Raw genomic sequence first — 12734 nt, 5'->3', positions numbered from 1 at the left:
TGTACTCCTATTCGTCTGTGTTAATAATTTAACTTTTAAATTATCAGCTTCTGAATATTAAATGTTTCATCTGCTTCTTCTCGCGAATAAACAATACGTTAATTCATTTCAATCTATTCCTTATTATCTATGCTTAAATTCAATTCAAACTATTTTTAATGAGCAAAGCTTTAGAGAAATCAATTTTATGAATACACGTAATAATGTTATCGAAGTTACAGACGTTGTTGCGTTTTGCAGCTAGTTAAATTTTTATTTTTTTATTTATATATTTTGCTAATATACAAGATTACAAATGCATGTGCTGTTTGCTAGGTATTTAGACATTGCTTGGTTATTATCGATGCTTTCTCTCTTCATAAATGTAATAACCTTATAGTGTACTATGTCGCATTTAATATTGTTGTTGTTTGTGTGTATAATTTTTGTTATCAACCCATCTGTTAATTCTCTGCGTGTCCAACCAATCTGGAAATAATCACATCTCCTGTGACCACTGCTTTATTGGGGTAATTTTAAAGATGGTTGGAACAATGTTTTATTAATTTTCTTATATTAATTTTATTTATTATAAGATCCGTGTAAAGTTTTTGTTACTGCTTTATATGTATGTGTGCTAAGTGTTGAGGCTACCACTTCTTAGATGAGATATTAAGGTATTCAAAATTGGTCGTAACGAGTTTTTAATAAGTTTTACAAGATTAAAATAGAAACGAGTCTCAATACCTCTTGAAGTTTAAGTTTAAGTTTTCTAATTTTACGAATAGGAAATGATTCTGGAACCTCTGTTGAATACACCTTCCCGAATTTATATTTTATAAAATATTGCGTGCATGAAAACGAGGCAAATCTTTGTAAACATTATTCGCGTTCATATAAATATGGAGGAAGACAATACTATGAGAGATATTTTGCTTAAAATAATTGAGGAAAATATAGATTTAGTCTTTGATGAAACTCAAGAAAAAGCGTGAGGGAAAACATGGAGGGAATGCCACCGTTCCCGATAAAAGAAATTGAAATGCATCGACAAAATAGTAGTAAACAGCACGGTGTGGCAATTATTAGGACTTTGGAGCGTGGCATAAAGTTAAGGGATGAACTATACATATCTGCTGATAGCATTTTCACATCAACTACATTTGCTCCAAGTAAAAACAGAATTTTTGAAGACTAAGTTATGGTCAGCCCTGTAAAAAGTAATGCTGACAAAAAGGTATCCATCTAACGTTAAATGATCCTAGAACTAATGATAGTTTGTGTAACATAAATCCAAGAATATTAAAACTGCATAGATATGCAGAAGATATGCTTATGGTTGACAAACGGGTTGGTTTTACTCATTGTATTAACAGTACACTAAAAAGAAAAAACAACATTAGGTATGCGAACTTTCTTGACGGATCTACATTGTCACACGAACAACTACCATTAGAACATAACATCAAGGTTGTTACTAATAGTAATATATCAAATACTTCAAATAAATCAAAACATAACGAAACAAAACCCTATGAGTTTATTGATGTAAATCCTGTATTAATCCCAAAAGATTGATGTAAATTAAATCAACATTACACACACCTAGCTGTTCAGTAAAGTCCGTTTAAAGTATCATCAATTAGTTTTTTTTTTAACATTGAATTCTCAGTTTTGATAGTTTTCTAATTCATCAGGAGTGAAAAAACCAGGGTGTTCTTCAGTGATCTCAGCGGAATCAGATGAAGAACTTTCATATGTGCTTTCAGAATCTGTTTCGACTACTACTGGAAGGGCTCTTTCTTCGGACTTTTCCTTTTTTGTGTTGTTTTTGTTTTGACACAACACACCTCCCCTTCTACGATATCATGAAATGATACTTACCCATTGTTTTCTCAAACTTGGATCCGATGGATATGAAAACATTCCAATGCCTGTTTAACTCTGGGTTTATTAAGAGTAAAACTTTTGCATAACGGTACGCAACAAAAGTTACCAGGTCGAGAGGTCGATATACCTGGATAGATTAAATTATGATAAATTTCTTGCTGACTTTTCTGATTGCTACTCGCCATCACAAATACATATTCTTCTTTTACAAGACAAGTATGTTTTTAAATACATTAAAAGCAGTTTCGTTAAGAAAAAACTGCAATCCTTTAGAAAAATACACAATAAAAGATCATTCACAGCGCATAAAAGTATCACACTCACCAGCTGTATTTTTAATGTTTACAAAGTTTACTAAGAAGTGCCTCGTTTTCGTGCCGATGATGTAATCGATAATTTAAATTCGGGAAAGGTGTATTTCGAGTTAAATTTACTTGGTCGTAACGAGTTTTAATGAATTTTACTACATCAAAATAGGAATCGTGTCTGGAATCTCTCTTGAGTTTCGAGTTAAGTTTACTTGGTCGCAACGAGTTTAATGAATTTTACGAGTCTGGAATGCCTCTTGAAGTTGATTTTTATTTTGGTTTTATTTTCGCAGCAAGATGAAAGATTTACATGTGAAAAGCGTACTAATATTTGTAACACTCTCCGTGCTGATCTATATGAGTTATCAATGGATTGTGTACTCACATTTTCCAACAAACAAAAAGATAACAATACTTGCTTTTGGTGACAGTTTAACTGAAGGTAATACACGATATCAAAACAGACGAGCCTGGTTTCCATATACGTTACAACTGAAGAAACGAATCAGTAAAGACTTTCCTAATATGGAAGTTACTATTGTCAATCGTGGAATAGCTGGAGATAAAGCTGCGAACATGGCTGATCGTTTAAAGAAAGCTTTAAAGGAAAGAAAATTTGATATAGCTGTTATATTGGCCGGTACTAATGATTATATACAAATGGTTCGAGATAACCAAGACACATGGGCGAGACAAGACTTGAAGGTGGCAATATCAGCGACATTCAGTGCCCAAAAGTTATTACGAATAAATAGAACCAGTAATGTTATTATGAGAGATGTTTTATTGTTGCATAAACACTGCCACTATAATAACGTTAAAACTGTTGCCATGACCATACCAGAAATAGACTTCGAGCAAAACAATGACTTGAGGGTATATTTTAATCATCGAAATAAAATAAATGAAAAACTTAAGTTTTACGCTCAACGTTTTAGCAAGCAAACCATTTTTGTTGACTTGGCAAATGAGATGCCTTTGTTAAATTTAACACCAGAGAAAAGAAAAAAGTACTGGGCTGACGGTCTGCATTTTACTCGGAAAGGTTACGGTAAAGTGGCGGATATTATATACAAGAAGATCAAAAATACAATCAAAGAAATTTCATATGCGAAACGTTAACTGCCTTCAATATTAACAGAGTGTCTACCACAAGTTACAAATTTTGAAATCAGATAAGGTGTTCTTGAGGCGGTGATACACGATCCGAATAATCGAATTCGATTAGTCGAATTCGATTTTTAAAAAGAAGACTTTTTCGATTAATCGAAAGGTTTTTAGCCAATCAAAATCCTTAAAGTCTGGACATCAAATGCGCGTTTAAAAAATGTGAGTTTCTATATAAAAAATAAACATTAGTAGAGGAACTCTAAAAACATAATGTCGTCAAAAAAGGATAAAACAGAAATTTCCAAGATTTTTATCAGTAAATGAAGCTTATTAGAAAAGTAACAAATAACACACTTCGTTTCTAACGTTTTCTTAAATATTTAGTTGTTTTAATAACTGTAACAGCAGCAAATTTAACTCTGTCTTCGCTCTCTGAAGACATTTTATCGAAAGGAAATTTTCAAAAATCTGTCCAGTTTTTAAAATGTTTAATATATTTTGATAAATCGAATTCGATTAATGTGATCGTGTATCACCGCCTAGGAAGACTTTTCAAATCACGTTCTAAAAAACCGTATTATTCCACTTAATATTTGTTATTAGCTTTTAACAGACCAAGTTTAACAATGACATTTTTAGGTATTTTTTTTACATCACATTCGTTATATACCCAGGTATTTCCTTTACGTCCGTGTGATACGGGAACTAGAAATATTGCAAAAATTATAGTAAAAAGTAAAAAGACATTGAATAACTTACAAGAAATGTCAAAAAACAAAACAAAAAATTTTTACAAAAGTGACAGGAGCCCTGATTAATAACACGACGTACATAACACGCGATTGGCACCGGTTAAATAAATCGCTATTTATATTTATTTTTATAACTGATGTAATTTTCTATTTATTAACTGCACGTAATATTTTTTTACGAATTTTTCATAGCATATTTTTTCTCCTATTGCGCGTTCCCACACGTTGTCCTTTTGACAGCAAAGTCACCGTCCCGATGTAAAACTAGAAACAACCGGCGCTTGAAACGAGGTTTCTTGACAATTCCTATTACCTTTTAAGTGATGTAAAGTGTTTTATTTCTTCTTATATTTCGTCACGATTAAAAACCCTTGTTCTTCTGTGTTGGCTTAGCTTCCTTTTTTTCTGATTGAAAAATTATTGCAGAACAGAAATTGTGCCAATTTTTCTTTGATTTTTCAGGTTATAATTCAATGAGATTCAGAGATAACGGATGTAACACTCCTTTAACACATCACCGTTTTGATAAACCTCGTGAAGTTTTACATGGATGAGAGGTGGAGCATTAGTGTTTTCATTGCCCTATGTATTCTCCTTTATTTGAGCAGAAACTGGTATTATGAATCCGGTAAGAATATCACATTAACTAAAAAACATGACATTCCCATCAATACTCCACGTCGGCGTATATCCATATTAGCTTTTGGAGATAGCCTGACTAAGGGTGCTTCTCGATCGCGATTTTATCCTTACACTATACATTTAAACGAGCTACTTCAGAAAACTTTTCCACTTCGAGACATCCATATTATTAATAAAGGCATTAGTGGCGATCTTGCGAAGAACATGGCTCCAAGATTAAAACACGTACTACCGAATATAAGCCTAGCCATTATACTTGCAGGGACCAATGATTATGCACGGGTAGTTGCTGAAAGCGAACGACTACCTGTGTCAAACATATTTACAAAATTAGGTCCAAGAAAAACAAATTTTAATTTGCCACAATTTAAGATGGCGCTAAAGAAGTGGGACATATATGAGACCGTTATCCAGCTGCATCAGATATGTCACGAGTGGAATATTAGAACGGTTGTTGTTACCATACCAGATTTATATTTGGAACAATACGAATTTTTTCAGCCGTATCTAAAATATCGTAGAGAGGTGAACGAAAAACTGCAGAGGTTTGCCAAAGATAATAAAAAGAGAACGTTGTTTTTTGATCTAGCAAGACAAATACCATTGTTGAATATTTCAGTTGAGGAAAGAAGAAAATATTGGAGTGACGGTGTTCATTTTACTAGGCTTGGTTATGATAAAATGGCAGAAATGTTATTTGAATGTATTAAAGATTTTATTTCTTCGCAAGAATAACCTTGGAAGTATTTTATAAACATTAGATAAAATTGGCTTTAGACTCCTTAGTTACTTTCAGGGGATTAATTTTTGACAGAATTAATTATCTAGAATTTTACGATTTGTTATCAATTTTACGAATTTAGTTTCTGTCGAATTTATGTTTGGAAACCCGCTATTCGCGAAATTTTCCAAATTAAAGTTCGCAAAATTTAAATTTTTTTCAAGTTTTTTAACTCTAATTTTACCTGACATTTTTTATAGCTAAAAATGCTGCAGTATTCGAATTTTCTTTCCTACTTTTTTTTATACTTGACTTTTCAAGGAAGAAAAAAAAAATGCAGTATACATAAAGAAAAAATGAAATAAAAAATAAAACAAAAGCTAAAGATAAAAATTGACGTTGAAAAATATTGTGTCGAAACTGAAAGCATAATGCATTACAGGGACTTAGTGAAAAGTTTAAAAAATGGACACTATAAATTATTATTAAATGTTTCTATTTTAAAGGGATATACCTCCTATGTTTTAATAAACACGTTAAAAGCGCGATTGGTTTTCACCGCCTATTTGCTGTCCGTGCATCTTCGTTCTCATAGCTCTATGAGATAAAGCTCGAAAGTAAACTGTTTGGCCACGTGATCAGAGTACCCCACCAACTCCTCTAAACGAGACTAAAATTATAAAACAATATTAAAGTCATTATGTTGATATCCATGATTTATTCAATAAAGTACTTACTTTGATTTTACCTTAAATGTTCTAATAAAATAAAATTCGAAACTTTGCAAAGAAATATATAATTCATAAAGCGAGTCTAAGCAACCCTTTAAAATCTCTTTAGAGGTATACCTTCTTAAAACCAAACAAAAAAGCTCAAAAATAATTTTATGATTTTTTCCCATTTCCTTCTGTTTTTCACCAATACTTTTGCTTCTTTCCAAGTAAGATTAAGTTCATCGTTTTTGATTAAGGATAACAGTGTGATTGATGGTCTGCCTTGTAGGCGTTTCTTCAATTGTGTACCTGCTGTCATTCTGAATACCATTTTACTCTTCTGATTTCGCATAGCACACTCCAACTTTTCTAATTTTGTCAACTGGCAACTAAATGAACTAAAACATATAAATACGTCGGAGGAAGCAAAACAAAATCTTTTGAAAATATGCTAGCCACAACTAGTAACTACTATATCGATAGACATAAAAGTCGATTAGTTTTAGCTAACACGCATTGACAAGGACATGGTAAACTTCAACACAAAAATTACAAGAAAAAAGTGGTCTAGTTGGTTTTCTGTAAAATGATTGACTCGGCGAAAAGTGCTCAGTGCTTGCTCAGATATCTGCCGAAGAAAGCCTTGTAGGTTTGAAATGCTAAAGTTGACCGGATTCCGACAAATCCATTTGCCGATAACGTGGTTAATTAGAGAAAAGCCTGCGATGCATATGGAAATATAAATAGTTGTTTCTTTCACTCCTATAGTCTAAAAGTTTTGGGGGTGAAAAAAGGAACAGAAAAATAAATACAATAACAAAACGTTTGCCTTAAAAAAAATTAGTTTGGAATATAAATAACATTTTATTCCTTGTATATTGTTCTGGATCTGTAGCTAGGATGCACTTCAATATAAAACAACTCAGAAAATGTAGGACGTGTGCAAACAACGAACAATTAGAGGTATTATTTGACAATTCAAATTTAGAAGTTAATAAAGAACAATCGTGGTCATGATGGATAAACATTGACATTCCAGATATACTTTTTGGAGACATTGTTTATAAAAGAAGTATGTTGAGAATATACAACATTTGGATATACATTACACAATCTATGTGAGTTAACAGGAAATTTGAGACCTACAATCTTGGTCACATTATGTTGGGACAAGACAACGAATTTCGAAGTTCGCCACCACAAGTAATTGCGTAGGCTCATTCTATATTATATTCACAAATCTTGAACTTGTCAAAGTTCACTTGTCAATGTTCAGAGTTGACTTAGGTTATTTGGTAAATACAAAATTCTTAAAATGTGCTAATTGTTGCTAACGTCATCAAGGTCATTAATCACGAATTTCGGGGCCTTCGTGGTCCCCAGTGTGCGGGCGTGCTAAAGAATGTGACTAGCAACTTTTTAACCCTCTTTGCCTGGCATACTTGTGTGCAAAAGTAGCGACTTTGCAGCCTGCTGGCTGCAGAGTATTGACTATTTGACTGTTTTGTCCATATTTATATAACGAGTAAAAAAATGCCTTAGTCTCAATATTTTTGTCCACGATTTTAGTTTACTTAGCGTAACCTGGATACTCTGCTCTAAGATTGCTATAAAAGCTAAGCAAAAATGTCTTTACTCTTTATAAAGATAAGTTTGCAGCATTTGCTTATCAAGTTTAAATGATGAAGAAAGCAACGCTTTATTAAAGAGTGGAAAAACAGTTATATCATCAATTGTATTATCCGCATTGACCTTCTCTTCTTTATATAGGTTCTACTCAATTCCCTTTGGGTTGGTTTCTTATGCCTTCATGTAGCAGAATTATGTACAGAATTCATCATCAAGTTAGGAGACAAGAGTGTGCTATATTCTTGCACGTTTGAATTTGCAGAAGAGATGAATTGTAAAGTTGTTTCTAAAAAGAAATGAACGGTCGCGGAAAGTGTTTTGCCATCTTCTTGTGGGACAGTTACTCCTTTGAAATGAACGTACAAGCATGATACTCTCTGTTTAAACGTCTTAAACCAACCTATATGCGTGGATGGTATGAATAACGCTGGTATGGCTTTTGTAACCTGCTTTTCGTTTCTTTTTTATTCCTTTATTGTCTACGCAAGAGTGGGGTGAACGCAGGTTTTGTCAACATCCTTAATTCGTTCATGTCACAATAAATGCATACTTTCTTGTGAAGAAAGTTGACGCGGCAGTTTATGAAGATTCTACGGATGATGAAAGTTCCGTTATTTTGGCAAATATTTAAGTTGCAAGCTATATCTTAGGTCAGGAAGATCTATGTATTTTCAATTTTTTTTCTTATTTTAAATTCATTTTTGTCAATTTCAGAATTAAATAGTAATGTGAGTTGTGTTTTGCGTTGTAGCAACTTTTGAATCAACCGAGGAACTTCATTCTGCCCTCAACGATGATACATAATACAACTACAATACAAGACACTACTTGGCAAATTTTATCCACCCCATTACATCGTAACAGATTCTAGTGGAGATAGTCTCGTCTTGAAATACACTAAAGATGGAAGGAACGCACATGACAATACTATTGGTGTTGCAACAAACTCACTACCATATGATTTTCACACTTAAAAAATTACGTCCGCTTATCAAAATTTGCTTCAAAGAATTTAACACTTGGTGGCATTGAGTTTTCTCTATTGGGTGGAGGAAGTGGATTGCTGATCTTCTGCATTTTTTAAGCAAATCAAACACTATGGTGGAATTGCTTAAACTGAACTATCATTTGTTGAACACCGTTGATATTTCAAAAGGTAAATCCTTTTTTTGCATATCCTGTTAAATTATAAGAAGGCTGCAAAATTATGCCTTTAAACCTTTTAAAGTTTAATTTACAACCTTCCAGCTTAACGCCAATCTTTTTGTCTTTTTACTTAGGTGCTGTGAAATTGGGGCTTTGAGTCACAAGATATGAAATATGTAACGTCAAGAAGGAGGAGGAAAAAAGTCACGAAATGTACAAAAGGCACAAAAGTCACGAAGGAAGTTGTACTAACCATTTTCTTAAGGAAAGGTGTTGGTATATTTTTGAGAATGACGCTTTTCTTTCATTATTTTTAACATTATTATAAATTTCGGGTGTCAAGAATTGCGCAATTGGACTTAATCTGCATTTCCTTTCTTCATCTCCTTCTGCTTCGTTCAATAAGACTAGATATAGAATACTTTGCTGTAACGTTCATATTGCCCCTCAGTAGTGAATTTTTGACAAATATCACAATTCTTTTTGCCCCGTTGACTTATATTAAAATCTAATATAACTTCACGCCACGTTTTGCTTCAAAAAAGTTTCGAGTGGGAGAAAAAAATAAGTAAATGAATGAAAGAATAAATGAATGAATGAATGAATGAATGAATGAATGAATGAAAGAATAAATTGTATGTTGCACATCAAGATTATACAAATAAAAAAATAGTGTAACTAATTCCTTGTTTACAACTGTCCCTTTGAAGTTACCGGCATGCTTTATGCTAGTGTGAACCCTATATGGTTGCTTCCCTACACCTTTCCTGCCAGGGCCAAAACGAACCTTCATTTCCGATTGTCTTGCGAACAGATCTATAATGGCGGGATTAGCAGTGGTACATAGGACAGAACAGAAGGTCAAGGGGAATGTACTGTGGCCAGGCAGGCAGGCAGGCAGTGATGCACAAAATTGCGAAATTTATGTCAAGAAATTGTTAGAAGATGTATTTATTTGCAGTCTTTAAGAGTAAAATGAGTTTTTCTATAAAAATCTGCTAAAAACCTTTTATTGCTACTGCTAGAAGCTTTTTAGCTAGCTAGAGATATGCAGGTTAATAGCTACACACACGTGCGTTGGTGCGTTGTTGCATTGAGGACCATAACTGACCTTATTCAGACAGCTAAATAAATCTTTGTAGGTAATCTTAGGTTCTGACTAAGTTTTGTCATTTATATATTTCATTCAAATAACGAATAAAGGTTAGGCCGCCATCAAAAATATGTTGTGTTCGCGTCCTCCTACCGACTCACTTTTGGTAATAAGAACCGGAAAAATAAGTCGGAAAAAGACCGGAAAAAAATTTCGCGAGATATTTTTCAAAAAGAAAACTTTTTTCGCCAGAACTAATTGATGCAAAATTGACAAAAACTCGCAAAAATTAATTTCGATAAAAATTAATTTCTTTAGGGCACTCCTTTGGCTACTGACAGTTTACAGGACGGCGAAAAATGGTCTACAAACAATTTCGAGAAGTGGCGCTATACTGTTTTGGCCCTGGGAACGAATTTGCTTGCTCCGATCTGAAAATCCCGGGAAAAAATACGCCCGACCGCCCGCCCGACTCATTTTGCGGGGTCTTTAGGACGCGAACACAACATATTTTGATGGTGTATGGGCCTTATATTATAATATGATATAGCTTCAAGAACGAAACAGAGGGTTGTTTATATACTTTATTTTCAAGGTCCTTGGATACATTCCATACCAACTTTCAATCTTTATACTTATTTAAAGAGGGTATTTGTTTCAGCTATTCAAAACCTAGCTAGCTACGTACCCTTCCACACATTCCTTAGCTAATAAGATCTTTGTCTGAATCAAATGTTTTTGCATGTTTAGCAGTTCTGCGCAAGCCAATTGTATATTTGGTAAAGCAAGCAAGGTTCAAATCATTAGCCAACTTTTTTGAAACAAATAGGAACAGAGCATCCATGATGTATCATCACTATGCTAAAAGAAAATGTAAATAAATGTGTGGAGTGGTGTTGTACTATCCTATGATATATTATATATAATAAAAACTTTTGAATGTCAGCAATGCTATTAGTACTCTTTAAAAAAACTTTGTTAAATTTCGCCCTGCATTATTGTTCACATTTTGCAAATAAACAGCCCTGTCAATCTAAAGTACTGAACATTGGCACAATAGTGCTGGCATTTAGCAGCCCAAGGGTGGCAAGGTTTTGCAGACAAACAACGAAAATAAGGCAGGCAAAACCAATTTAGAGGTACTTCACAGGTCGGCACGTTATATTCTCCTTTACTCTGGCAATTTAAATTACAAAATTTACCCTTGTTAATATCTTTGACAGACCTGTTATTCTTCCTTTCATTGACAACTTTGACTTTGTTTCCCTTAGAGCGGTAAAGTCGATTATTTAAGGTCTGAAATAACTTATAATGCAGATTCTACGTAAGATTAAAACAGAGTGAAGTGGTTTTCCTTTGTCTACAACAAACGATGTATAAAACTTAACTCTATTTTTTTTTTTTTCTTCAACATCCTTTAAAACAAGGTCAGTCCTGCCAATGGTATAAAGAATTTTTCTCGACATGCTGACCTTGGCACGTCCTTGAATCAATGTAGCTTGGCTTTCAGGTCAGCAAAGCTGAATGCCAACATGAATTCACAGGGTTGATAGTTAGGAACTTTTCTTTTCCTTTCAAACATTCTGCTCTTGTGTTTGAAAGGCATTTTAAATCTTCCTAGAGGATTCTACTGAGCTGGAACAAATCAAAAAGAAGGCTTAGGGGGTGCTGAAGCAAATGATTGACTTTTAGTAAAGTATTTCTTACCATATTCAAGCTAAAAAATATTGACACTTGCTCCCTGTTAAGAAATATTTGTGCTTGATGTACATTTATTTATGACAAGTTCGTAAATACCGATCATATTTTGATGATTTTTAGACATTAGTAGTCAATTGTTTTAAATTTATCAGGATTTTTTATGAAGAGTTTAAAAAACAGTCTTTCGATTGTTTCAAGAATAATTGCTTCAATTTGTATATATATAATATTTTATTTGAAATAATCCCTGTACGATTTTGAAATAAATTTTAAAAATTCGTGTTAATTGGCTTTGTTGATTTGAAAATTGTTTTGTAATCGTTTCCAAACCGTTTCGCGTTCATTTGCCAATGCTTTCGTCAAATTTGTTTCGATTCAATTCATTTCAAAATTGTTTTTAATATATCTATAAAGAAATTTAATTATCAAACTACATATATATATTTTCCTATATCGAACTAAAAAATTGGATTATAAAAAGTGAAAACATTGCCATAGATTGTCTAAAAACTTTTAAAATGGAATCATAGAAAGTGATAACATAGCCATAGTTTGTTTTAAAGCCATTAAAATAATATGATCATAAAAAGCAGAAACGTTACTGGGGCTCGTAAAAAGTCTCAATCGGTTGGTTTTGAAACTATATATGCAATTAAACTAAAGGTTGCGTAAATTTTGTGATATCTGTTGAACTGAGGTAGGAATGTCCAAATAGTTTTACGTAACTAATGTATCTTTTTTTAATTGATTTGAGGAAACAATTTAAATTTGTTTCAGACTTCATTTTAAAATATAGCATTGAAATTGTATCCCAATTGTATACCATTCTTCTTCCATTTGCTTCCACTTTTTGATCTTAAAAAATTAGTAAGTTACAATCGTTTTCAAATTGTTTGAAAACGTTTTACGTTTGTTTTATAAAATAGTACGATTTAAAAAAATGATGAAACAATCCTGATAAGATCAATTCAATCTGAAATGATGAAGGAGACGGTCCTTTAACGTATCATAATAGCAAGTATTAAGTATTTTGATTGTGTCATGAAAAAT

At 32.8% G+C, this 12734-nt stretch overlaps 1 protein-coding gene across 1 annotated transcript; it reads left to right on the top strand.

Annotated features, from left to right (window-relative positions):
- Positions 1-2342: 2342 nt before the first annotated feature.
- On the top strand, positions 2343-4221 carry LOC130636276 (uncharacterized). Its single transcript, XM_057445948.1, has one exon. The coding sequence runs from the start codon at positions 2475-2477 to the stop codon at positions 3297-3299; it is 825 nt and encodes a 274-aa protein (XP_057301931.1). The 5' UTR covers positions 2343-2474; the 3' UTR covers positions 3300-4221.
- Positions 4222-12734: the final 8513 nt, after the last annotated feature.

The sequence above is a fragment of the Hydractinia symbiolongicarpus genome, chromosome 1 (genome assembly GCF_029227915.1).
Source record: "Hydractinia symbiolongicarpus strain clone_291-10 chromosome 1, HSymV2.1, whole genome shotgun sequence".
NCBI lineage: Eukaryota > Metazoa > Cnidaria > Hydrozoa > Anthoathecata > Hydractiniidae > Hydractinia > Hydractinia symbiolongicarpus.
This window is presented reverse-complemented; position numbering and strand designations above follow the sequence as displayed.

What these genes read in the sequence shown, in the direction of transcription:
- LOC130636276 (XM_057445948.1), top strand. Translation starts at nt 2,475, where the DNA reads ATGAAAGATTTACATGTGAAAAGCGTACTAATATTTGTAACACTCTCC.